The 26,629-nt window shown below is 38.3% G+C and overlaps 1 protein-coding gene across 3 annotated transcripts in view; it reads left to right on the top strand.

Annotated features, from left to right (window-relative positions):
• NEBL (nebulette) overlaps positions 1-26,629 on the top strand; it is a 378,681-nt gene that overhangs the window by 193,984 nt on the left and 158,068 nt on the right. For 2 of the 3 annotated variants that reach the window (XM_061435961.1, XM_061435960.1), the window contains exon 4: positions 10,034-10,141. In XM_061435961.1, the coding sequence (XP_061291945.1) occupies positions 10,034-10,141 (108 nt within the window). Of the gene's footprint in view, positions 1-10,033; positions 10,142-19,971; positions 20,122-26,629 lie in introns of those variants that run through there. The other variant, XM_061435956.1, reaches the window with a different exon arrangement.

The raw sequence follows: 26,629 nt of genomic DNA, 5'->3' as shown, positions 1-26,629 counted from the left end.
ACAAAAGAATATATGGAGCATCCGTGTAAGTTTTACATCTTGATAATAAAAGGATTGCACATGGATCTACCTTCCAAATGAAGAACTTGAACGTCACGTGAACATTGAAGCTCCCAGGGCATCCTTCCATGATCATGTCTCCTCACAGCTCTTCTGGATGTTATGCTTACTGAATCTCTTCCCCCATTTACTTACCACCATATGTGTGTATTCCTGGCTTGTTTTCTCCTTCACCAAAATGTTTCTGAGATTCAGCCATATGGATCCATGTATCTGTAGTTCATTTATTTTCACTCCTGGATAATATTATATTTTATGAATATATGATAATTTATTCATCTCCTGTGGATGGATATTTAGGTTGTTTGCATTTTTTTTTGGATAATACAAATGTTATATTGAACATGTTGGTCTATATTCCTAGCTGCTCATGGGCAAGGGTTCCTTTAGAGAGGAACATACTTGTGGGTAGACCTGTTGAACTGTAGGACATGCCCACCTTAAGATCTCACTTAATCTCCTCTTGGTTCATCATTTAGCATTTTACCAGTCTCTGGTTCACTTGGCTTTTTTCCATCAGAGATGACTTTCTGCCTCAGAATGACCTTTTTCATTAGTCATTTTCATTTTCTTCATTTATTTATGTTTATTATAAGATTAATAATTATGGCATTGGGGGAGAGAACTTATATCTCAGAATTAGCAAATAATTCAGTTGATAGCTCCGTTCACTGTTTTGATTTTTAAGTTTTCCTTTTCAGTCATTGTGAGCCTTTTTCTTAAGCTTTGCCAAACCGCCCTGGTTTCCAGGCTCTCCGTGTCTGAACTTGTGAGTGTTGCTTACTGATGACTCCAAACACAGAATATCACTGAGCACGCACATGTTGGCAGAAACGATCATACATAAGCAATAAAGGTCATTTTTAAAATTTATTAAGAAGGAGTAAACTAATATTCGCTAAGGACCTAGTAAGGGCATGTCCCTGCTTGATGTTTCCACGTTATTTATGTTAACCCTCCAAACACCATGTAGCACGTTACTTTTTTTTTCCCTTTCCTTTTTCCGTTTTATAGCAGACGATGAAGAGTGTTAGAGAAACTGAACAAATTATAAAAGATCACAGGACAGAATTAGGGTTTAAATTTAGGTCTTTTGGTTCTTGATTTAGGGTTCTGATCTGTAATACAGGAAGAGAAATGTGTGTGTGTTTATGTGTGTGTACATATTCATTTACATGTGTATGTAGCATGTCAATTGTAGTAGCATTCAGTATTTGAAATACATTTTAAAGATACTTCTGAAGAAAAATATGGCAATTTACATTGCCCATTGGGTATATTTCTTGAATTTGATTTTTAAAAATTTAATATAATTAGTTCATTAAAAAAATTGGAGGGTAGTTGCTTCACAATGTCGTGTTAGTTTCTGCCGCACAACAACATGGATCGTTTGAGTTTAAGAGTGCATTTTCAACATGTGTTTATTTAGTCTTGAAGGGATCAGCATACGGGAAACAAACCGCATTGCCTCCCAGGCACTGCGCGTCCTTTCGCTGAACTCAGCCGTGTCTGGATTCTGTACTCCCTCTTCCTGGGTCCTTCCTGCCATTTCTGACAAGAGATGCATTTCACCTGGCTAGGTCTCCCAAGGAGGCCAGCTTCTCAGGCTGGGCCCAGGAAGTCTCCCTGACTTCTGTGGTCCTGGAACATTTTTCTTAACAGTGGACAACTGGGGAGGGAGGGGGGTTCCCAGGTGGCTCAGCGGTAAAGAATCTGCCTGCCAAGCAGGAGATGTGGGTTCAGCCCCTGGGTTGGGAGGATCCCCTGGAGGAGGAAATGACAACTCACTCCAGTATTCTTGCCTGGAAGATCCCATGGACAGAGGAGCCTGGTGGGCTACAATCCATGGGGTCACAAAGAGCAGGACATGAACGTGCATGTATGGGGAGAGAGGACCAAAATTTCCTACCTTCTTGCTGGTCTGCTGCCTCTGTTTTGCTCACTTCAGTGGGCTAAAGCATTGGCCAGAAAGAGCCTGAAGTCCAGCATGAAGCAGAAGCCCAGCATGTTGTTGCTCACATACAGCCTTCACCTCCTTCTGATCTTACTTCAGTGTCACCTTCTCACCGAGGCTGTCCCTGATTGCTCTCTTTAAAAGGGCAGCATTCCTGATCCTCCTCACCTCACTTCCTGCTTTATTTCTCTCTTAGCACTTACCGCTCATGCACCATTTATTCAAATTATATAAATCTCATGTCTTTTCTTTCTCTTCCACTGTAATGTAAGCTCCACAAGGCAGAGGTCAGTTACTGCTTTCTTTGCTGTGTTGTTCTCACCCCTGGAACTATACTTGACTCATAGTAGCTGCTCAGTAAGTATTTGTTGAATGAACAAAGGATTAAATATGTAAATATTTGGGGAGGACATTCCAGAGAATGACATTCCTAGAATAATTCACCATTGTTACTTGTAGAATCGTTATAAAATACTTTTTAACAGGATAGAGGACAAGAGACCAGAGATGATAATTTTTAATCCAATACTGAAGGAAAGAAAAGGGACAGAGCAGGAGTTTGTAATAGCAACTGATATGAGGTTCAGTGAATACTTGTTGAGTTCATGTTGAGTGAGTTAATATATAGCAGTGCTGGGATGGACTGAATGTTTTTATTCTCCCAAAGTTCATGTTTAAACCTAATCTCCAATGTGATGATGTTAGGAAGTGGAGCCTTTGGGAGGTGATTAGGTCATGAATGTGAAGCCCTCATAAGTGAGTTTGGTGCCCTTATGGAAGAGACTCCAGAGAGCTCCTTCATCCCCCACTGCATGTGAGACTACAGTGGAAAGATGGCCATCTGTGAACAAAGACGCAGCCTTTCTTCAGACACTGAGTCTGTTCGTACCTTGATTTTGGATTTTTCAGCCTCCAGAACTATGAGAAATAAATTTTTGCTGTTTATAAGCAACCCAAGTCAATGGCATTTTTTGTTATAACAGCCCAGATGGACTAAGATAAGCACTATGAATAGCAATTTCTTTCCAAATCAGATCTGGATCTGTGTTTCGTAGCTTGATTTCCCAGCTCTGCCTGTTTCTTCAGCCAGTTGGAACCAAGTTCAGTGCCCAAATAGGAGGTTCCTCTTCTGCATCTAGGCTTCCCAGGTGGCTCAGTGGGATGAATCTGCCTGCAATGCAGGAGATGCAAGTTCGATCCCTGCATCTGGAAGATCCCCTGGAGGAGGGAATGGCAACCCACTCCAGTATTCTGGCCTGAAAAACGCCATGGACAGAGAACCCTGGTGGGCTACAGTCCAAGGAGTTGCAAAGAGTTGGACATAGTGACTGAACAGAGCACTTGGATTTCTAGATCTGGGCCACCTTCCCTTGTCTGTGCCTACTCCCTTTCTTTCTCCTCTGCTCCCTCCCTTCTTCCCTTTCTTTACTATTTGTTAATCAACTTGCACAGGTCAGGTGCTATGCCACAATTTTGGATCACAAAGCTCAATAAAAGTTTGCCCTTATCCCTGAGTTCTACATGTTCTAGAGCAGGGACTGTGACTCCATTGTGATTGCAGTTCAGGGTGATAACTGCTCTAATAGGAGATGAAAAGCCATGACATTCAGGACTGGGGAAGACCTGTCCAGCACACAGAGCATCACCACTGGTGCTGAGCTTTAATGAATAAATTCATTATGCTTCCCAGGGGTTGAGGGTAAGAATCACTCTGTCAGTGACAAGGAATTCTGAGTGATCTTATGAGAGCCCTCTTCACATAGTTCTTACAGGTTTGCAGAGCCTGCGGCATTCCTCTTGGCAGAGACAGATTGTCACCCAGCACCTGCACAGATGGGGTTCAGGATTCATCTTCACCTGTGTGGTCACCAGATGACACATCCAAGGTGTTTTTTAGGAGTCTGATCATTCACACAAATCCAATAAAAAAATAAGTATCTATCCTAGAATAATAGTAAAATTTGCAAATGTAGACTAATAGCTGATTGTTTTTTTTTTAATAATTTTATTTATTTTAATTGGAGGCTAATTGCTTTACAATATTGTGGTGGTTTTTGCCATACATTGACATGAATCATATGGTTTTATTAACCATGATCTATCTGATTGTTATAGAACTATGCTTTTTGATGTCTCATGACAGATATTAGGTAATCCTTTCAAGTCAGGTTAAACCAGTATTATGATGATAATACTGGACATTTGCACACACACAAAATGCCTCATACATTCTAAAATTCCTCCCTGTGATTTACCTCATTTAGTCCCTACAGCCTTATTAGTTAAGATATTACCAGACTCTCTAATTAAAAATGAGGAAATTTGGGCTTACAGAAGCTAGAAGACCTGTGAGGTGGCTGGTAAGTGACAGGGATGGGATGTTAAGTCCAGGCTCTTTCTCTGATACAATCCCCTATTTTTATAAACTCCCAAGTCATGTGTCATAAATAGAACCAAAGCATAGAAGTAAACAAGGAGAAATTCACATGTCAGTATTTCTGGGAACCTTTTTGTTCATGTGTATACCTTGTAGGCATGGTGGTGGTGGCATATTAATCAGAATTCTTGTTTTTTTTTCTCTTTTATTTATTTTTTAACTTTACAATATTGTATTGGTTTTGCCATATATCAAAATGAATCCGCCACAGGTATACATATGTTCCCCATCCTGAACCCTCCTCCCTCCTCCCTCCCCCAGAATTCTTTTGGTTATTGAAGAGAGAGATATTAGCTCACTCATCTGGTAAGCCTGGTGGTTCTGGCTTTAGGAAGAGTTAGATTCAGGTGCTTGAATGATGTTGGGAATCACTCTTGGGGTTTTGCTCGCCTCTGTGTTGGCCTCATCATCATTGCGTAGTGGCCAAATGAGGGCCAGCAACTTCAGTTTTACAGCCTACTAAACAGAGTACATCATGTGAAATGCTGGACTGGATGAAGCACAAGCTGGAATCAAGATTGCCGGGAGAAATATCAATAACCTCAGATATGCAGATGACACCACCCCTATGGCAGAAAGCAAAGAGGAACTAAAGAGCCTCTTGTTGAAAGTGGAAGAAGAGAGTGAAAAAGCTGGCTTAAAACTCAACATTCAAAAAGTGAATATCATGACATCCTGTCCCATCGCGTCATGGCAAATAGATGTGGCAACAATGGAAACAGTGACAGACTTTATTTTCTTGGGCTCCAAAATCACTGCAAATGGTGACTGAAGTCATGAAATTAAAAGATGCTTGCTTCTTGGAAGAAAAGCTATGACAAACCTAGACAGCACATTAAAAAGCAGAGACATTACTTTACCAACAAAAGTCTGTCTAGTCAAAGCTATGGTTTTTCCAGTAGTCATGTATGGATGTGAGAGTTAGACCATAAAGAAGGCTGAGCGCTGAAGAATTGATGCTTTTGAACTGTGGTGTTGGAGAAGACTCTTGAGAGTCCCTTGGACTGCAAGGAGATCAAACCAGTCCATCCTGGTTTTCAGGATCAATCCTGAATATTTATTGGAAGGACCAATGCTGAAGCTGAAGCTCCAATACTTTGTCCACCTGATGTAAAGAGCTTACTCATTAGAAAAGACCCTGATGCTGGGAAAGACTGAAGGAAGGAGGAGAAGGGGATGACAGAGGATGAGATGGTTGGATGGCATCATTCACTCAATGGACATGAGTTTGAGCAAGCTCCGGGAGATGGTGAAGGACAGAGAAACCTGGCATGCTGTAATCTGTGGGGTTGAACAATAATCCTGAACAGCAATGAAATGAGCCAGACCATGGAGAAAGAGTAGCCCTTTCCCATGAGTTTCTACCACAGTCCCAGGTCTCAGATTCTTGGACACACACTGGATTTTGTGTATGAGTTGATTCCTGAGTGCAGAGTGCAGGTGCTCACTGGTTGGATGGGGTCATGTTGTGAGGGCAAAGGAGACATCTACAACCGAAAAGAGACATCTTCTCCCTCTCTCTGTTCTCTGAGCTCTTTTTATTTTTTTTTAATTAAAAAAGCTTTTTACTGTGGTGAATGTTGCATAAAACATGCTATTTTCACCATATTTAACCGTACAGCTCAGTGGCACTAGGTACATTCACACTATTGTACAATTCTCGCCATCATCCATCTCCTGAACTCCTTCCTAAACTGAAAGTCTGTCCCCATTAAATACTAACTCCCCATTCCCCACTCTCTACCCTGCAACCCCTGCCCCCGGCCCCTGGCATCTACTATTTTTGTATCCAGTTGTCTCTCAGAATCAGACTATGCATACCTGGCAGACCATCAGATATAATATTTAAAATTAGACCTAAGTAGAGAGATAGGATATAAGTGGCTGGGAGTATGGAAAAGAGAGGGACTGATGAAGGGCTCAAAAGCTCCCTGTGAGCTGTCAAGATTTACTGCGTGGACTGGTGCTTGTGTTGGTGCTGAGTATGGTTGTGGGTCACTCCATTAAAAAAGGATTAAACATCTAAAAACTCTGCAAATCAATTATGGAGATAATTGTATATTCTTTAAAACTAATCACTTAACGAGGCAAGCCCCAATCAGATGACTCTTATGTGTCTTGTGAATGTGGAAAGGACTCTTAAATGGTAATTAACTTGAAAGCTATGATTCTGGAATTTAATGGTTTTTCTTTTCAGTTCTTCCTTTGGAAATTGCCATTAAAAAACATACAAAATTCCAAGCTCATCACAAAAAGAATATGTAATTGTGCCTTCTCTGAAATGGATGTTAAGGATGTTAAAACTTGGCTTCTAGATTTTTATTCTTACTTCTTCATTCCCCTTGCTCTTATTGTAACGTTGCCATCTTTCTTACTTCTATAACTGCTCTGCGCCCTAGCGTTTACTTCAAGCAAAGCTAAATGGCTTCCCTGCTTAGTTAGGCACAAAACCCTGAGAATGTGCCTGTGTGCATCTTCACACATGCTGGGAGGTTGAGGGTTAGAAGGCTAATCTCACTCAGTATTTTCTGTAGCAGAAAAATAATGCAGTTTATTTGACCTTTTACTTATGGAAATAAAGTAAGGATTTTAGTACTTTTAGACATTTAAATGAAAATGTGGAGGAAAAATTAGATATTCTTAGGCTAAAAGTGATGAGAGTATGTGTATCTTTTTATTTATTGTCATCTGGGATTTTTTTTTTTTTTTTTTTCTTTTAAGCTCTTCATATAAAGGAAAACTTCCAGTAGCCTCAAGGACAGTAATGCCTGGGAGCACTGAGTATTTAAAAACAAACATGACTCAACAAAAACAGTCATTCCATGCTCAGCTAAGGAGACTTTTCAAATTTATACAGAAAGTAACGATTGCAGAAACATTTTTTTATTAGCTACCCTAAACATTAATTATTCAGTTCAGTTGAGTTCAGTCGCTCGGTCGTGTCTGAGTCTTTGCAACCCCGTGAACCGCAGCACGCCAGGCCTCCCTGTCCATCACTAACTCCCGGAGTACACTCAGACTCACATCCATCGAGTCAGTGATGCCATCCAACCATCTCATCCTCCGTCATCTCCTTCTCCTGCCCTCAATCTTTCCCAGCATCAGGGTCTTTTCAAATGAGTCAGCTCTCCGTATCAGGTGGCCAAAGTATTGGAGTTTCAGCTTCAACATCAGTCCCTCCAATGAACACCCAGGACTGATCTCCTTCAGGATGGACTGGTTGGATTTCCTTGCAGTCCAAGGGATTCTCAAGAATCTTCTCCAACCCCACAGTTCAAAAGCATCAATTCTTCGGCGCTCAGCTTTCTTTATAGTCTAACTCTCACATCCATACATGCCTACTGGAAAAACCATAGCCTTGACTGGACGGACCTTTGTTGGCAAAGTAATGTCTCTGCTTTTGAATATGCTGTATAGGTTGGTATTTTAATTTCATGGCTGCAATTACCATCTGCAGTGATTTTTGGAGCCCCCCAAAATAAAGTCAGCCACTCTTTCCATTGTTTCCTCATCTATTTGCCATGAGGTGATGGGACCGGATGCCATGATCTTAGTTTTCTGAATGTTGAGCTTTAAGCCAACTTTTTCACTCTCCTCTTTCACTTACATCAAGAGGCTCTTTAGTTCTTCTTCACTTTCTGCCATAAGGGTGGTGTCATCTGCATATCTGAGGTTATTGATATTTCTCCCGGCAATCTTGATTCCAGTTGTGCTTCCTCCAGCCCAGTGTTTCTCATGATGTACTCTGCGTATAAGTTAAATAAGCAGCGTGACAGTATACAGCCTTGACGTACTCCTTTTCCTATTTGGAACCAGTCTGTTGTTCCATGTTCAGTTCTGTTTCTTCCTGACCTGTATACAAGTTTCTCAAGAGGCAGGTCAGGTGGTCTGGTATTCCCATCTCTTTCAGAATTTTCCACAGTTTATTGTGATCCACACAGTCAAAGGCTTTGGTATAGTCAATACAGCAGAAATAGATGTTTTTCTGGAATTCTCTTGCTTTTTTGATGATCCAGCGGATGTTGGCAATTTGATCTCTGGTTCCTCTGCCTTTTCTAAAACCAGCTTGAACATCTGGAAATTCACGGTTCATGTATTGCTGAAGCGTGGCTTGGAGAATTTTGAGCATTACTTTACTAGGGTGTGAGATGAGTGTAATTGTGCGGTAGTTTGAACATTGTTTGGCATTACCTCTCTTTGGGATTGGAATGAAAACTGACCTTTTCCAGTCCTGTGGCCACTGCTGAGTTATCCAAATTTGCTGACATATTGAGTGCAGCACTTTGACAGCATCATCTGTTAGGTGCTAAAATTAGGTGCATTGATTATTAATATGTTTTAATTTGAAGCTGGTGATTATGAAAGTGAAATGGGGATTATATGAATTATCAAAAATATGTTTCAATATTTCTTTATAGTTAGGCTTTTAAAGAAATAAGAACAGTTCAAGTGATGTAACCATCTCAGTTATTAAACAAGCAGAGCATTTAACTGGTGTCACAGTTATTGTCACTATGCTAATAACAGGATATGGGACCCTAGTAAGATTAAGCACTGGCTGTTCTAGTTCCCTGAGGAAACTGTAAAATTCAGCCTTACTGGGCTGTAATTAGAAAGAAATATATTTAAAGGCTGAAAAAAACTTTGGTACCTCAGTACACAGTATGCCAAGGGCATGTGCTTGAAGCCTTTTAATCTCTGGGTGTGGCCTGTTTTATAAATATTTCCATAAGCATTTACATATTCAACATTTGGCAGTTAAACACTGTATAATCATACCCATATGCTTTGCCTTATGAAATAAAATGAAAACTTTGTTAGGACAGGGCTGCTGCTGATAATGTTGTATGTCTCCCTCATCCATAGTGCAGTCCAGGCTCAAAATGATACTTTGTCACTGACAAAACAAAACAAAAAAGAAAGATTTAGCTTTCTCTTTCCACATTTATTTTTCAGTTTTATTACAACTGTTAATGATGATAATAATAACTATTATGGAGCACTTGCTTGTTTCCTATGGGCTCAGTGTGTGAACTAAGACATTTAATATTATCTTTCAACCTATTAAAGAGCGTTATTTAAATACTAGGGCTTCCAGGCGGCTCAGAAGTAAACAATCATCCTGCCAAGTGGGAGACACAGGTTTGATCCCTGAATCAGGAAGATCCCCTGGAAAAGGAATTGGCAACACACTCCGTTATTCTTGCCTGGAGAATCCCATAGACAGAGGAGTCTGGTGTGGGGTACAGTCCAAGGGGTCGCAAAAGAGTTGGACATGACTTAGCAACTAAACAACAACACATTTAAATACTGTTATTTTTGTCATTATCATCGTTTTATGAATTAGACCACCGAGGTGCAGAGTGGTTGAGTAACTTGCCTAAGGCCACAACGTGGTTGCTGGGACACAAACGAAGCAGTCTCGCTAGTCACTGTACCACCTGCTAATTGAGCTGTTCCTGGAGATGCTGCTTCCAATTTTAGCAGCTTATATGGCCTCTGACGATCCTGAGCGGAATTTATGATTCTTTTGTTTACTTTTCTTTTTCTTTCTTTTTTTCTTTCACTCCTAATTTTGTTAGGTCAAGTACAAAAGAGATTTTGAAGAAAGCAAAGGGAGGGGCTTCAGCATCGTTACAGACACTCCTGAACTACAGAGGCTGAAGAGGACTCAGGAACAAATCAGTAACGTAGGTGACCATTTGTTCAGTGATGTTAATAACCCTGACTTGTATTTCCAGTGAGAAAGTGAAATTGGACAACTTGGAAGTGTTCTTGTTGCTGTAAGATGCCAGCAGTACTTGGTATCCTCAGAAAATATGCCAGGTTCATCTATGAATTGCTTCCCTATGATTTCATCACAGTTATCAAGAGCCTAACATTAATAGCAGTGACTACAGGCATACCTACTTTACTGTGCTTTACTTTTTTTACACTTCACAGATAATGTGTTTTTTTTTTTTTTTTTTTTACAAATAGAATATTTGTGATAACCCTGTATTGTCAGACAATGTTTAGCATTTTTAAGCAATATTTTAAAATTAAGGTAGATACACTTTGACCACCTGATGTGAAGAGCTGACTCACTGGAAAAGACCCTGATGCTGGGAAAGATTGAGGGCAGGAGGAGAAGGGGGCGGCAGAGAATGAGGTGGTTGGATGGCATCACCGACTCAATGGACATGAGTTTGAGCAAGCTCCGGGAGATAGTGAAGGACAGGGAAATCTGGCATGCTGCAGTCCGTGGGGTCGCAAAGAGTCAAACATGACTTAGCGACTAAACAACAACAACAACATGTTTTTAGACGTGTTGCACTATTGCACACTTAGTAGATGACAGTATAGTATACACATCACTTTTAGATGCACTACTGCTAAGTCGCTTCAGTCGTGTCCGACTCTGTGCGACCCCATAGACGGAAGCCCACCAGGCTCCCCCGTCCCTGGGATTCTCCAGGCAAGAACACTGGAGTGGGTTGCCATTTCCTTCTCCAGTGCATGAAAATGAAAAGTGAAAGGGAAGTTGCTCAGTCGTGTCTGACTCTTAGCGACCCCATGGACTGCAGCCCACCAGGCTCCTCCATCCATGGGATTTTCCAGGCAAGAGTACTGGAGTGGGGAGCCATTGCCTTCTCCTTAGATGCACTGGGAAACCCCCAAATTCGACTCTCTTTGTTGTGATATTTGCCTTATTGAACTGGTCTGGAACCGAACATGCAATATTTCTGAGTTATGCCTGTGAATCTCTGAATACACTTTTAATTTATTTAATTGGTTTATCAAGTAAATTGACTTATCTAGCAAATCAATTTAATTAAATTAATTGTGTATTTAGAAATAATAGTCATTGCTATTAAGAGATGTTATTGTAACAGCGTCTTATTTCATTTTAAATGATTCTCAATTAAAAAATTTTTCCAGAATAGAACTTGTATAGGTAAATGTTAAAGCCTATCAGTTAATTTTTTGTGGTGAGTAAGCATACAGAATATACATACAAGGTTAGGTATCTGGAGAAATCTCATGTTTGCTCAATGTATGTATTCAAGATTTCATATTTTAAATTAGGTGTTTGTTGAAGTGGCATATTGCATCTAATTTCTGAAATAAACACTTACATATGAAGTTGCTTTGGATTTGAAAGCTGAGTTTTGTTCGCTAATAGCGTTTCCTTGGAAAAGAAAATTGAAACTAGCAGAAGTTCAAAACATATTAGGGACCAAAAAGTGTTGAGTACTTATTAAAGTGGTAATTATGTTTCTTTATTATATGAAGTGTGTCAAAATGCATTTTTTCTAGAAATAAGTTAATTCAATGTTAAGTACTCCAGAGGAAATATAAATGAAAATTTGTATTATATAAAAGTATGAACAAATATGCAAGACATACACTTTTTCACAAGAAGTCTACTTTGTGTGTTTCATGTACAGTCACCAAAATTTATGTGTCTAAATGTTTTAAGTTATGTAGCATTGATTTCTGGGAAATGTTTAGTTAGCAGGTTGTTTTAAACTCACTGGTATTTGGCTGTCTTTGTTATGTACCTACATATAGTCACAATTTGCAGATAAAATCATAGCATACAGTCTGAGAATGAATTTTGTCAAAAGTTCAAAAACAGAATTATATGATATTTAAAAAATTTGTTTAGGGAGTAAGAGACAGAGACACTTTTTTTTTTTTTTTGCCATATTCTCTAAGGTTTATCCATTGTTTGCTCTTTAAATGGGCGTTTTATTTCAGCAAGGACTTTTTCCTTTGAAGAGAAAGAGTTGAATTTTAAGGATTCAAGGCTTCTGTTCCTTAGTTTTTTCCACCCCATCCTTACAACCCACTGATCACGAATACTGAAGATTGCCTCCATCGTTTTTCTTCCCCTTCATTCTTTCCTTAAATCAAACTCTATTTTTGTTTTCTAAAATGCAAATTAGAGATATGTTTCACTGGCAGTTACATTCAGTAATGTTTCTGATTTTGGATTATTTTTGGAGAACCTTTTTTTAAAAAATAAAAAGTGTTGCATAAAACAAAGTTACATCATAAATCTTCAACTATCACAAATTTATTTCAAAAAGAACTAAACAGTTCTACTTAAGACATCCCTGTGACAACTCACATAAGGATTGCAGTTGATTCAAAGGTAAGCCTTTTAATTTATATTCAAATTAAGTCAGTATTCATATTTTATAAGAAAAGAACTGATCATTTCACCAACCTTTATCCTTAGCAGGAATATACATTTTATTCAATACCAGAGGCTGTTTGCAGATCCATTCTTAATTACGCAAAAACCCTTATAACACAGGTATGTATAAATTTATGTTTATTATATACATAGCAGTATATACAAAATACTGTTTAAAGTATCTTAATCTTAACCTATAAGGTAGACAGTGGTGATTTTAAAAAGTATGGAATTTAGATAACATCTTTTGAAACAAATTTATACAACAGTCTTGGAGAAGGAAAAGGCAGCCCACTCCAGTAATCTTGCCTGGAGAATCCCATGGACAGAGTAGTCTGGTGGGATACAATCCATGAGGTTGCAAAGAGTCGGACGTGACGGAGGAGCTAACACACACACATGCGACAGTCATGATGTTATCAACCATAGCAGTCTTATAAGTAGTTCTTTTAGCCATGATGAGGCATATTACTATTTAGATAGCAGGAAGAAAATATAAATTTCATAATATTACTGTTAGAGATTTATCATTTTTTTTTTAGTTTTATTGAGAAATAATTAACATACATCACTGTATAAGTTTAAGCTGTACAGCACGATGGTTTGACTTACCTGTACTGTAAGATGATTAACACAGTAGGTTTAGATAACATCATCATCTCAAACAGATACAATAAAAAGAAAAGAAAAAAAAGAGCTCTCCTTGGGATGAGAATCCTTAGGATCTACTCTCTTAACAGCTTTCTTGTATAATATACAGCTATGTCAACCACAATCATCATGTTGTACTTTACATATCTAATACTAATTTATCTTATAACTGGAGGATTGTACCTTTTGACCACATTCTTTCAGTTTGCCCTCTCTCCACCCATCTGGTAACCACAAAACTGACCTTTTTTCCTGTAAGTTTGGTGCAGGTTTTTTGTTTCTTCTTCTTCTTTTTTTTTTTTTAGGTAACACATATAAGTGAGATCATATAGTATTTGTCAATAAGTCTATTTGACTTATTTCACTGAGCATAATCCCTTCTAGGTCCATCAATATTGTTGAAAATGGTAGGATTTTCTCTTTTTTATGATTGAATAATATATTTCTTTGTGTGTGTGTGTGCATACATACTTATATACATCTTGAAATTTCTTTATCCATTTATCCATTGGTGGATACTTAGGTTGTTTCCATGTCTTGGCTATTGTGAATAATGCTGCAATGAATATGAGAATGCAGATATCTTTTTGAGTTAGTGTTTTTGTTTCCTTTGGATACATTCCCAGAAGTGGATTTGTTGAATAATATGGTAGTTCTATTTTTAATTTTTTGAGGAACTGCTATGCTGTTTTTCATAGTGGCTGCACCAATTTACAATCCCACCAACAGTGCACAAGAAGTTAGGGATTTACTGTTGGAGAAAAAAAGCTGTTAAATATTCTGAGGTCTAGTGAGTTTATTATTCATTTATGAGGGTACAACTTCATGAACTTTTCCTATGACCTCCCAGGCTTTCCATATTACTCAAGGATCTTTTTTTCTGTAAGAAACATGGGCTAATCTGAAAGGTGGTATTTTGACTAGTCCAGTTTTCTGCATTACTTTCAGATAAACCCAAACCACTGAAATATATTGGCCAAATCCAGACAGATGTTTTTGAACGTGGCCTAGATTGTGTGTCTGTTTTGGGAGGAAGAAGGTCAGATAGAGACACCAGAGTCTTCTCCTGATGCTGGGATGGAGTGGATTTATCCTGAAAATCACAAGGGATATGAGATTTGAGCTCTGGGTTTAAAATAGGTTGGTGTAGGTATGTTAACTAAGTCAGGGTATTTGTAATCTTTATTTTTCCATTTGCTTCATTTCCTTACTTGTATTTGGTTTATCTTAGAATATTGTCCAGATCTTTCTGAACTGCCTTTAATCCCTTTTGGACTAAGGAAAGTATAAAGACATAATACAGTGGATTTAATGACAACTCCTAGGTGTTTTGGATAATATGTTATGGATGAATGGGCATTTTTGATTGCTTGTTACTGTGTTAGTGTTATGAAATTTTTTTTCAGACATTCTCATATTCATTTGTCAAAGGCTTGAAATCATTTGGAAATGCCTACTTAGTCTGCGTGTGTTACCAAGGTGTGGGATGAAATACAACTGTAAATTTGAAATTGTGTGTAATGAAAAGGGTGAGAGCGGGCTTAACCTTAACTTCTTTCTTTTGGAGTCTATAATGCCAACATATTGAATCTGGGAGATTTATTAAATGCTGCAATTTAAAATTCTTCCACTATATTTCTCTCTTAGTATAGCTGCAGAAAGAATAAGAAGAGAGGCAAGATTTCACAATTTATGGAGTGGTTGGAGTGAAAAAAAGAACTAGTTCCCCAAATAAAAAAGTTTTCCCATGAAATTCCAGAAGATGTCTGATTGCCTACCCCACCTCCCCAGTTCTAGAGTATAAAGTCAGGAATGGCAGAAATGTCTTAGTACATTTTCACATTTTCTTTACTTAGTGATATTTAGAAAAACGTTCTTAAATTACAACTTATAAACATGAATTGAGGAATTCCTGTGACTTCGAACATTAAAAAAAGTCTTTCTTCTGTTGTCCTTATAGTTCTGGCATAATTGTAAAGGCAGTTTCTAATTCACGTGGTTACCACCTTCAAGTTTATAAGGAGTGCATTCAGGAAATCTGCAGCAGGATAGTAAGGCAGAATCACCCCCAGACATCTAAGGGACTCAGTCCAGCCTGGAGAAGAGTATTGATGTGCTTTTCTGTTTACACACTAATATAAACTGCATTTTCAATTAGCTGAGACAGTCTGGGGATAAATTGTGAAATAAAATGATGAAGTTCCACCCCTAGAGACTGTGACAATCTTAGTGCTGTAGATAAAATCGAGATGTTTATTTTCTAATTTATTTCAGGTGGTGGAGAAATATTGTATGAAGGGGAAGGAAAAAAAGGACCCAGATGACAAATCTTGTATTTTACAGAGTGACTAAAATGGTAAGTATACCATTATGTGATTTGTCAAGATTTGTGCCTTGACTCACAGAAGAAATATTCAAGTGTGTGTATGTGTGTATGTGTGTGTTGTGTGTGTGTGTTTGTGTGCACATGAGTGCATGTGTAAGTGCACCTATGTATGTTGACTTCAGTGGGAATCTTTAGAACTCCCTTTCCTTAAATCACTGGCCCATAGACAATAGAATTTTCACCTGTTCTATATTTAGTCCCTTACCTGTAGCATCTATCATTATGGTTATCTGTCCTGTTTCCCAAATATCCCCTTTTATTACTATTTTCACATTTAGCATACCCAGAAATGCTTCCTTGCTTTACAAGAAAAGTTCAGGTTGAAGCCCTTCTTTTTTTTTTTTTTTTTTAGCATTATAGCAAAGAGTCTGTCTGTAATTTGATATTGAAATGTAATTGTTTTTAGGTTTTTTTTGGGATAGCTACATAATTTTTCATTGACTTCTTAGAATGCAAAATAAATTATATGCCCATCAATAAGCTCACATGGATACTGCTGATTTGGTTCCCTAAGATTTTGTGAGTTGGCTTCAAAAATATTAGATTATTGTAGATAAACATGGCCTAATAATTGAATAGCAGTGTCTATGGTCTATTAAAAGATTTGATTCAAAGGTACACTGAGTATAAAGGGTGAGCATGAGGGTAGAGTTGATTGTCTGGGGATCTGGTCTCTGTTTGTAATTTAAATAAATCACTTTGACAGAGACTGACTGTGGCCATGTTCAAGCTGCTGATGGTGTGAAATTGAGTTGTATGGTGGACAGAAGACAAGCAGTCAAGAGAAATCCCCAAAGGCAAAATTTGTTATGTAATTGGGTCAACTCATGCATGAGAAATGCATGCTAATTGTAAACCGGTAGCAAAATTATAGTGTATGAGGCAATTAGATCTTATATGAACCTGAACAACTGATATAGAATTTTTCTTTCTTTTTTATATTGAGCAAACATAAAATGGGATTTTTTTTTTAAAGGCTAGAAAGGTAAATACCATACAGTGTTGAATAGATTGTTACTCTTATTGCTCATACAAGAAGCATAACTGTTTTGTAACTAATGAAAACTTGAGGAAATCTTCTGATTTTAAATAGAGGAATCCTCAGATTTTGAGTAGTGAAATCTAGTACACCAGGTAGTTTGAAAGAAGAATCCACTGGTATTTTTGTTGTAACTCCTAACTGGGCTGATTAATATAGATGATTAGTGATGAGGTCAGTGGTTTGGATTTAAGCCCTTGAAATCTAGTATTTTCTCAGAGTGAATCTGTGTGTTACTTTAATGATCCATGCTTTATCTTCAGCTTATCTCAACCAGTAACTCCCATGAATTCCTGACTGAGTAATGAGAGGTCAGTAGCATTGTCTTTAAAGCGAAAATTGAGTATGTAGAAAGCAATACTGCAATAACATATATTTTCCTTATAATACCTACCACATGTAGGAATGGTTTATTTGTTTCAATACACTTTGACATACCCAGTCTAATTGGATCCTCTGAACAACCTCTCCTTAGGGAAAGTATTTCTATGAGGAATACTTATACTTTCATGAGAAAAATGTATGGAAAATTATGTCTTGGTTCTTTCTCATCTAAATCCGTGGTTTCCCATACACCTGGTTTTGTTTTATTTTTCCACCTAGGGCAGAACTTCAAAGGTTAATCTCTTCTTTTTATCCTCAATTTTTTACCCACAGTCACTTAAAAAAACAAATACATCCCAGACCAGTAATTACTTGTGCATGGCAAGTACATGAGTTTTCCTTGTAAAATGGCATTGTCTAAAGAGGAAGTTTGGGAAGGGCCCCCATAATAAAAGAATTAACACATATTACTTCTTTTTGGAAACAAAGATTAAGGACTCAGCAAACAATTTCTGAAGATCTTTCTTTTGTGAAATCCCTTCCCCCCAACATTCCTCTCTCTTCGATCCCACTGTGTTCAGGCCTTATCCTAAGTTATTACAGAGGTCTCCTAACTGGCCTTATCTCCTTTCAGGCTCTTGCGGTCCTTCCGTTGTATCTTAGACACTGTCACCAGATGACTCTTTCTAAAATACCTCTTTCATCATGGCCCTAATTAAGACCCACTAAAGAACTTTCCCTGGACCTCCACTTTCAGTAGGAGGAAGTCTCATCTTCTAAACTCCTTAATTTCTGACTCTAAGGACCCTCCACAGTCTGTTCCTAAATTATTTTTCATCTTATCTTTCACTGTCCTTCAACACTATTCTTCCATTTCTTTTAGGCCTGGCTCCTTATTCTGTTCTGGGCTTTGCACGAGCCTTTCCTCTGATTTGGAACAGTTTCACACCGTTCACCACATTTCCACCCCTTGTTCTCAGACATACTTTCAGACCCCAGAGAACAGTGATTTTTTTCTTTTAATTGGAGGATAATTGCTTTACAATGTTGAGTTAGTTTCTGCTGAACAACAAAGAGAATCATCTGTGTGTATACCTCTATCCCCTCCCTCCCGAGCCTCCCTCCCGCTACCCCGCTTTCCCACCTTCTCTAGGGCAACGCAGGGCACCAGGCTGAGCTCCCTGTGTGTTATACAGTAGCTTCCCTCTAGCTATCTAGGGATCTCATCTCGGAGTCACGACTGCTTTGACAATACCCTGTCACTTGTACCACCGAACTCACACATTGCATTCTACTTTTTGGCTTTCATTAACATTTCGTGTGATATGTGTCTTACCTCTCTAACTTTGTGAAATTGAAGATTATCCATGACTTTCTTAATTTATGTGTTGTGTCTCCAAGATGGTGCTTTGCATGTTACCTTTCTTGTCACTTTCTTTTTCTTGAAACCTCTCTTTGAAAGAGAGTTCTTAGCTTTTAAGATTGCTTTGAGTCTGTTTTTTTTTTTTTTTCCTTTTGTGCTGCTTGATAAACACTTATTTTTTACTTTCTCCTGTTTTTACTTCAATATTCAGTGATTTATGTAGTTTTATCCAAAGATTATAGTAGTATTCTCTAAGTAAAGCAGGACCATTTGGTTTCTAATGTGGCATTGAAGAATCTTATTATATTAGAAATGCAAGGACTTCCCCTGTTTTAAAAGGTTGTAGTCAAGGAGCTCTTTTTGATGAGTAAGTACCTGAAAAAAATAGGACTTGCAGTAGTCTCTTTGGGCCACCATAACAAAATATATTATAGGCTGTGTGGCTTAAATGGCAGACATTTATTTACTCATAGTTCTAGAGGCTGGAAGTTTCAGGTCGAAGTTTGTCTGGGTTGGGTTCTGGTGAGAGCTCTCCCTGGCTTACTGAAGGAACCTTTCTTGCAGTGGCCTTTCCTCGGTGCACGTGCATGAGAGAAAGAGACTTCTGGTGTGTTTTCCTCTTCTTGTAAGGATACCAGTTGAATTGCATCAGGGCTCCACCAATATGACCTCATAAGTAGCGTCAGTCGTGTCCAATTCTTTGTGACCCTATGGACAATAGCCTGCCAGGCTCTTCTGTCCCTGGGATTCTCCAGGCATGAATACTGGAGCGAGTTGCTATGCCTTCCTCCCGGGAATCTTCCCCACCCAGGGAGGGAACCCATGTCTCTTATGTCTCCTGCATTGGCATGTGGGTTCTTTACCACTAGAGCCACCTGGAAAGCCTTATTTAACCTTAATTATTCTCTTAAAGGCCCCCATCTTAAATAGGCATATTGACGATTAGGGCTTTAAGATATGAGTTGGGGGAGGGGCACGATTCATAATGGGCATAATGAAAAACAATCTACATAAAATCACAGAATAATTTTGAGATAGGTCATATACATTTTAGATATGTTTAGATATGCAAATTTCTATCATAAACCACTGTCTTTAGTGGAGGTAGATGATACTGCCCGTTGCTATTCTAGGAAAACTTGTACATTCAGTTTTTAGGTTTTTTCCTATTTTGAAACGGAACAATCTTAACTTAAAAAAAATTGCTTCTGGGTCCTATTTCTAATCCTTAATTGGGGCCTTTCAAGCCTCTTTTCATTTGTGATTTTAAGCCATAGTCATTTATGGAAACAAAGATAAATCATAGTAGTAGTTATATTTTTAAGTTTTCTAGGCCTCAGTTGAATTACATAGCTCAAAATATGGATTTCACATGTCCTGTGCTGGCAGTTTGACCTGGGTGAATGTGAAGAAAAAGGAGGCCAGAGGTGTCACAATAGAGAAGAAATATTCCATGCCACAGGGAAAATCTAATAAAGACTAGCTTTTTTTTTTTTTTTAAATAAAAGTCTCAATTTCCAGTGCATTATACAGATTTAAAACTTAAAAAGTATCTGCATTTTCTTCCAGATTTTCTTATACCTCTTGGGACATATCTACAGTGAGCACATACTGATTACTGAGGAAAACCTAGACATCTTACCAGATACATTTGTGGAATCCCCAGATGTGACTGTCATTAATAATTTGCCACATAATTATCATTTCAATGGATTTTTGGAGGTAGGTTTAAAACCTGTTGTATTTTTCAGTTAATAAGTGTAATAGTCAAATGTCATTTTAACTTATTAGGAGGTCATGAGTCAACGGAAACATTATACAGAGATTTAATTTAAACCCATTGGTAACCTAAGCCAAGTTTAGACAATTAAAGAAAATTGCATGATTGGAAGTTAGAACCAATGATTTTTTTTCAAGTATATGCAGATACATTCTCTAATTTGCATTTTATTTTTTCCTAGAAGAATTATTTCATGAAAATTACTTTTATTTTTTGCTTATGCTTCCTACCATAGCTTTCTTTTCTTTTACTGTTGTCAGAGTGGCTGTGTAGGCTTTTCTTCTTCTGTACAGAATCCTGTGCAATGATGTTCGTAGAAGGATTGCTTGTAAAAGGACCTATTGCTTTCGGAACATACCCCCAGGCTTTTCCAAAGACAAGAAGCAAGAAGTTATAATCATTTTTTTTTTGTTTGCCCATATTTATGATTTAGTTTTCCTCTTGTGGCTATATTAACTGTAACGAGGCCAACTTTTAATTTGTTTGAATTAAGCCTTTTGATCATTTCACTTTTAGAATTATGAAAGAGTTGGAATTTGCCTGTGTTTTGTAAACTGTGAAAAAGGATACAGATTTAGAAGGAAGAATAAAAGAAAAAACTTAAAATATCATTCTGTTCTTAGCACTTGTTGTTTTTGATAGAATTTATTTCCCCCCCAAAAGTGATTTAAATATTTTCTTTTGATCTGTAATTGTTATAGGTCTTTTGAGGGCAAGCAGCATTTCCGGTCATGTTTGAATCCTCCAGAACATAATACCTTGGTTAAGATAGAAGTAGTAGCTACTTTCACTGTTCCCTTACCTGTATATGTGTTTGTTAAACATTAAACATTTGCTGTGGACATCATATTGCACCAGGCCCTGTAGCTTGCAGAAAAAACGAGAAACTACTTTTTGCATGCATTTATGTTCCATGCTAGAATGTGGGAAGTGTTTGGGAAATGCTTTCATGGAAAAGGAGAGCCTTAATGCAATGTAAAGTCCTAAATGAGGGAGAAGATGAGCAAAAAGAGAAAGGAATGAATATAAGGTTACAAACACCCAGAATCTACTTGTGAGGGTGCAGAAAAAGACACTATCACTGAAATATAGATTGTTGAAAGAGTAGTATTGTATTTTCAAATGTGCAGATTTCAAATGTGTATCTATAGAACCCTTCACCCTCCAGATTCTACAAAGGAAACCACTTTTCAAACAGTTGCTGACTTAACAGACATTTTGAGTGTTTACTCTTAATATCTGCCAGGTACTTTGCTAGGAGGTGGGAATATATGAGGAATAAAACAGATATGACCCTTGACCTCATGGAGCTTGTTGGTCCTCCTATAAAAAGGTGAGCACATGTTTGCAGCACAGTGATAAAGTATCTGATAGTGTGTTAATATCAGAGGGATAACTAACCAGGTTTTGGAGGTAAAGGAATTGAACCCTTACCATCACTATTTGAAAATAGTTTTTGAAGAATTTTATGGAATCATTTTCTTGAACAGTGGTTCATACAGGTCATTTGTATAGTAGGTGCTGTCAATCTTGTTTTTAAGTCTTCCTGTCTCCTGTGTTTGTCTTCCCTATCCCCTGTTTGGCTGTCAGTATGGGCTTCTAGAAAATGTCATTCAAAATTAATCAAACCATAGTATTATATATAAAATATAAAAAAAATGCTCACTTATAGAAGAGTATTGATCAACTTATTAATTTCAGGATGGCTTAAGAGATCAACACATAAATATTTGCATACATTTGAAAGTTCAGGTATATGTTCTCTCTGTTTTGGTTTTCAGTGCTTAAGTTGAAGGCTTTGTGTGTGTGTGTGTGTGTGTGTGTGTGTGTGTGAATGAATATTTATTTATTTGTCATTCCTAATTTTTCTGACCATCAAAGTTTATTTTATTTTTAATTAAATTTATTTAAACAAAAACAGTCCAAGAATACTTTGGAATATTTTTAAATAGGAAATACTATTTCCAAATATGAAGTCAAAATATACCTGTGATGGATTCATTTTGATATTTGGCAAAACTAATACAATTATGTAAAGTTTAAAAATAAAATAAAATTAAATTAAAAAAAATACTGTAATTAGAAGGTGTCACACTTCAGAGTGTAACAGACACTTATTAGATAATAAAAAATAGGGGAAATATGCTTGTTATGAACAAGCAATTGAACAACAATATTATGAACAATCAATATTGTAATGAACAATCTCTATTCATTAAAAATAGAATCTATATTCATTAGAATTCATTAATTATTTTAATTTTTATTGCAAAATGTAACTGTTATACATTGTATCCTGTTAGAGGTTATAAATGTAGTTTGCCATAGACTGGTAAGTAAACACCAGAGGATGGTTTTCATCTGCTGGTTGAAGGGTTTTGAAAGTAAAACTATAGCCGTTTTTTTTCATCTCTTTCCTACTCCCAACCTCTGTAGCTATAGTTTTGATTTAAAAAATCTTCACACTCAAGTCCAAAATATTGAGAAAACATTTTGATTTTAAAAACATACATGGATCTGAAAGACCCATATATACACGTGTAATGTGTCAGTTAGCACACATATGTAGAGTGCACGTATGGGTGTGACAGAGAGCTACTGAGAGGAATGGCTAAACATCGGCTGATGCTGTTTGGTTTCCACCTTTGCTGTTCTTGGCCCAGTCTGTGCTGACAACGAACCTCTGGGACGTCCCCTCAGTGCTGTGGGGTCTTTTCCTGCCAAATATTGTTCTCTTGCAAGATTAAATAGCTGAATCAGTGTGGCCTGAATCTTGATCCTGCTGAGAATATTAAGACTCCTGCAGGTTGTAATACAGATTAGCTGGTGAGAGCTCTGTTGGAAAAATAAAGTGAGTTTCTCTAAATGAATTTAACAACTGCTGTGAACCTTTTTGTGTCTTCCAGCATGAATGTGTATCCTGGCAGTTAACCATTTATTTCCCTCATTTTCTCCCAAAGTTGCTCCAATCTACCCCTGGGCATTTACTGTAAATGTTTTCATAACTTTATTTCACATTTATGTTTCACCAGATAAGGCATTTGATGTGTTAAATTGCTAAGTACTGTGAAGGGTAGGTCATTATTTATTAAGAAGGAAAACCATTTTTTATACTTGTAAAAATAATTTAATGTCACTTATGTAATTAGATGAGCCACACCACTGAGCTATTTAGAGTAAACTGACTAACCTATTGCATTCTGATCATAGGTTTTATGTTACCGGTCAGAAAACTATGAAGTATTTAGTACAAGGCTGGACAGATGGCTAAAATTATTTGCACCGCTTCCAACCTCTATTCCATGACTATTTCTGCTTCTAGGCCTGCTGCTGCTGCTGCTAAGTCACTTCAGTCGTGTCCGACTCTGTGCGACCCCATAGATGGCAGCCCACCAGGCTCCTGCGTCCATGGGATTCTCCAGGCAAGAGTACTGGAGTGGGTTGCCATTTCCTTCTCTGATGCATGAAAGTGAAAAATCAAAATGAAGTCGCTCGGTCGTGTCCGACTCTTAGCGACCCCACAGACTGCACCCTACCAGGCTCCTGCGTCCATGGGATTCTCCAGGCAAGAGTACTGGAGTGGGTTGCCATTGCCTTCTCCAGCTTCTAGGCCTAGATGATGATAAACTTTGAAGTGTCTAAATTCTATAAAGATTATGGTGCGTGCATGTGTGCGTGCTAAGTCTCTTCAGTCATGTCCGATTCTTTGCAACCCCATGGACTGTAGTGTGCCAGGCTCCCCTGTTCATGGGATTCTCCAGGCAAGAATACTAAAGTGGGTTGCCATTTCCTCCCCTAGGGGATCTTCCCAACTGATTGAACCCATGTCTCTTACATCTCCTGCGTTAGCAGGAGGGTTCTTTACATGGTGCTTTCCCTTAAATGAAATATATTAAAAAGTCAACACTAACAATGGTAACTCTAATGCACAGAACATACAGATAACCTGAAAATTATGAGTGGTTTGTTAGATTTTTCTGATTGCAGACTTCTGGATAACTTCATCAAACTCTTTTCTGTTTTTTTTGGGGTCCCTCACCTCACTTATGTTTATGAAGCATGTGCTCTGTCTGCTCATGAGATAGTCCTTCCATCTGCTTCCTGCATTAGTACCCATTTGTCTCCTGACACCTCCTGTGTGTGCATGTGTGTGTGTGTGATTTCTCAGTACAAATGTCTGTGACTATGATTTGTAAATGCCAAAGCATGACACAGCTGTAAGACACTTAACCTAGTGAGTGCTGTGTTTACTTTTAAAGATTGCTCCTTAGATCATCACTGCAATTATTACAATAACATCTTTGAAATTAAATATCTAGTTATTGTTTTATAATTTGCCACCATAAGCACACCAGAAACTAACTGGGGGTAAAAAAATGTCCTGAGAGGCGCTTCACTGGCAGTCCAGTGGTTGAATCGAAGCTTCCACTGTGGGGACCATGGGTTCAGTTCCTGGTTGGGGAACAAAGATCCCTCATGCCCTGTGACACAGCCTAAAAGAAAAAAAATTGTCCAGAGAGAAGGCTCAAGAGGGGAGCAGTATCAGTTTGGCAGCTTTTAGCCTGTCTTCACAAAAGAGCCAATACTTTGCAGTTACTTCAGATGAGGGTGTCAGAGTACTGCCTGACCCTGAGTTTGTGTTTTCTAAATACTTTGAAAGTTAACTTGCAGCTAGACCACACCATCAGGAAAATAACTGAGGCTTGAACCAAGGTCTCTTGACCTCTAGTCTATTTTGCCCTTTACTTTGGATGCATGACTCTGAGTTACATTGGTGAGCATGGTTGAAATTTGCAGTCATTTAGAAGTAGATTTTTGAAGTGCATTTTAAAAAGGACTGCTAGTTATTAAACTGTAATTCCTCTAAAATATCATCAGTAGCTCAAATAAAATCCATCAGTTCAAGTTCACAAAATAGTAATGTGTTATCCTTAGTATGGAGAAGGCAATGGCACCCCACTCCAGTACTCTTGCCTGGAAAATCCCACGGGCGGAGGAACCTGGTAGGCTGCAGTCCACTGGGTCACTACCAGTCGGACACGACTGAGCGACTTCACTTTCACTTTTCACTTTCATGCATTGGAGGAGGAAATGGCAACCCACTCCAGTGTTCTTGCCTGGAGAATCCCAGGGACGGGGGAGCCTGGTGGGCTGCCGTCTATGGGGTCGCACAGAGTCGGACACGACAGAAGTGACTTAGCAGTAGCAGCAGTAGTATCCTTAGTAAGTACCATCAGAATTTCCATGCCTAAGACCCAGATTCCAGTCTCCGAGTATTAAGTTGACACCCACTTTTAAATTGTAAAGTCTATAACACAAAGAAAACTGTCTATGGAAACTTATGTACAGTTTAAATAATTACTATAATAAAATGGGCATCCATGTACCTAGTACCCCAGCTTATGGAAGAGAGCGTTTTGGAACCCTTTGAAGGCCCCTTTGTTCCCTTAGGTTTATGCTCATCCCCCCTGACTAGCTACCAGCGACACAAGGGCCACCACATCTTGAAAACACAGATTTTTCACGTCAAAATGATGAGAAGATGGTATGAAAGCACAATTCCTGTACATGGGAGCAGAGTACAGGTTTTAGAGAAAAACCTGATTGGCTTTTTGCACCATTAAAGCACACGCAGTCTATAGGTTTATTCTTACTCAGCTGTTCAGAACTCATGTATGAGAGTGTCGGTCACTGTGACACTGTACACCCCTGCACCCTTCTTTGTATGTAGATGATGCCTCCTCCCTGAACCCAGGATGGACGTGGGGACAGATGCTCATGAAGGGCTCACTTGGTGCCAGGCACAGTCTTCCATACTTGTTATTTCATTTGTTTTTTGCAATAATCCCTGGAAATAACTGTAATTATCATGTCATGGATGAAACAAGCCCAGAGAGCATAAATACATTTCCTAAATGCATACAACCAGTAAAGAACAGGGTGGAGATTTGATTCCAGGGTTTAATTTGTGTGTGTGTGACTTCAAAAATACAAAAATTTCCCTCTACAACAGAATTTTGAGTTTGTTGATTATGTGTTCGATCTGGAGAGCAGATGTAAAAGATGTGAGCCATTTTTAATCACACCATGTGGCTTTCGGGACCTTAGTTCTTTGACCAGGGATTGAACCTGGCCCCAGCAGTGAAAGCGCCAAGTCTTCACCACTGGACTGCCAGGGAATTCCCAGGAGCTTCTTTTTGTTAATTCAGCAGCTAACTCATCCTTAAATGGCATTTTGGAGGCCACGTGTTGATATTAGGACCACATATAGAAGTCCCAACTTTGTTAGCACTGGAAACAGAGCTTTATCACCAATGAGTGGCATCTCCCATTCAAACATTCCTTTCTGTGCTGGGGTACAGGAAGCCTATGCATTATCCCAGACAGCGTGAGCGTGGTATCATTCATGTGATACTTGGTTAAGACCTCTTCTGTTTCAGGATGTGCTTA

The sequence above is a fragment of the Bos javanicus genome, chromosome 13, assembly GCF_032452875.1.
Source record: "Bos javanicus breed banteng chromosome 13, ARS-OSU_banteng_1.0, whole genome shotgun sequence".
Classification (NCBI taxonomy): Eukaryota; Metazoa; Chordata; class Mammalia; order Artiodactyla; family Bovidae; genus Bos; species Bos javanicus.
Note: the sequence above shows the minus strand (reverse complement) of the source record. Positions and strands in the feature narration are given on the sequence as shown.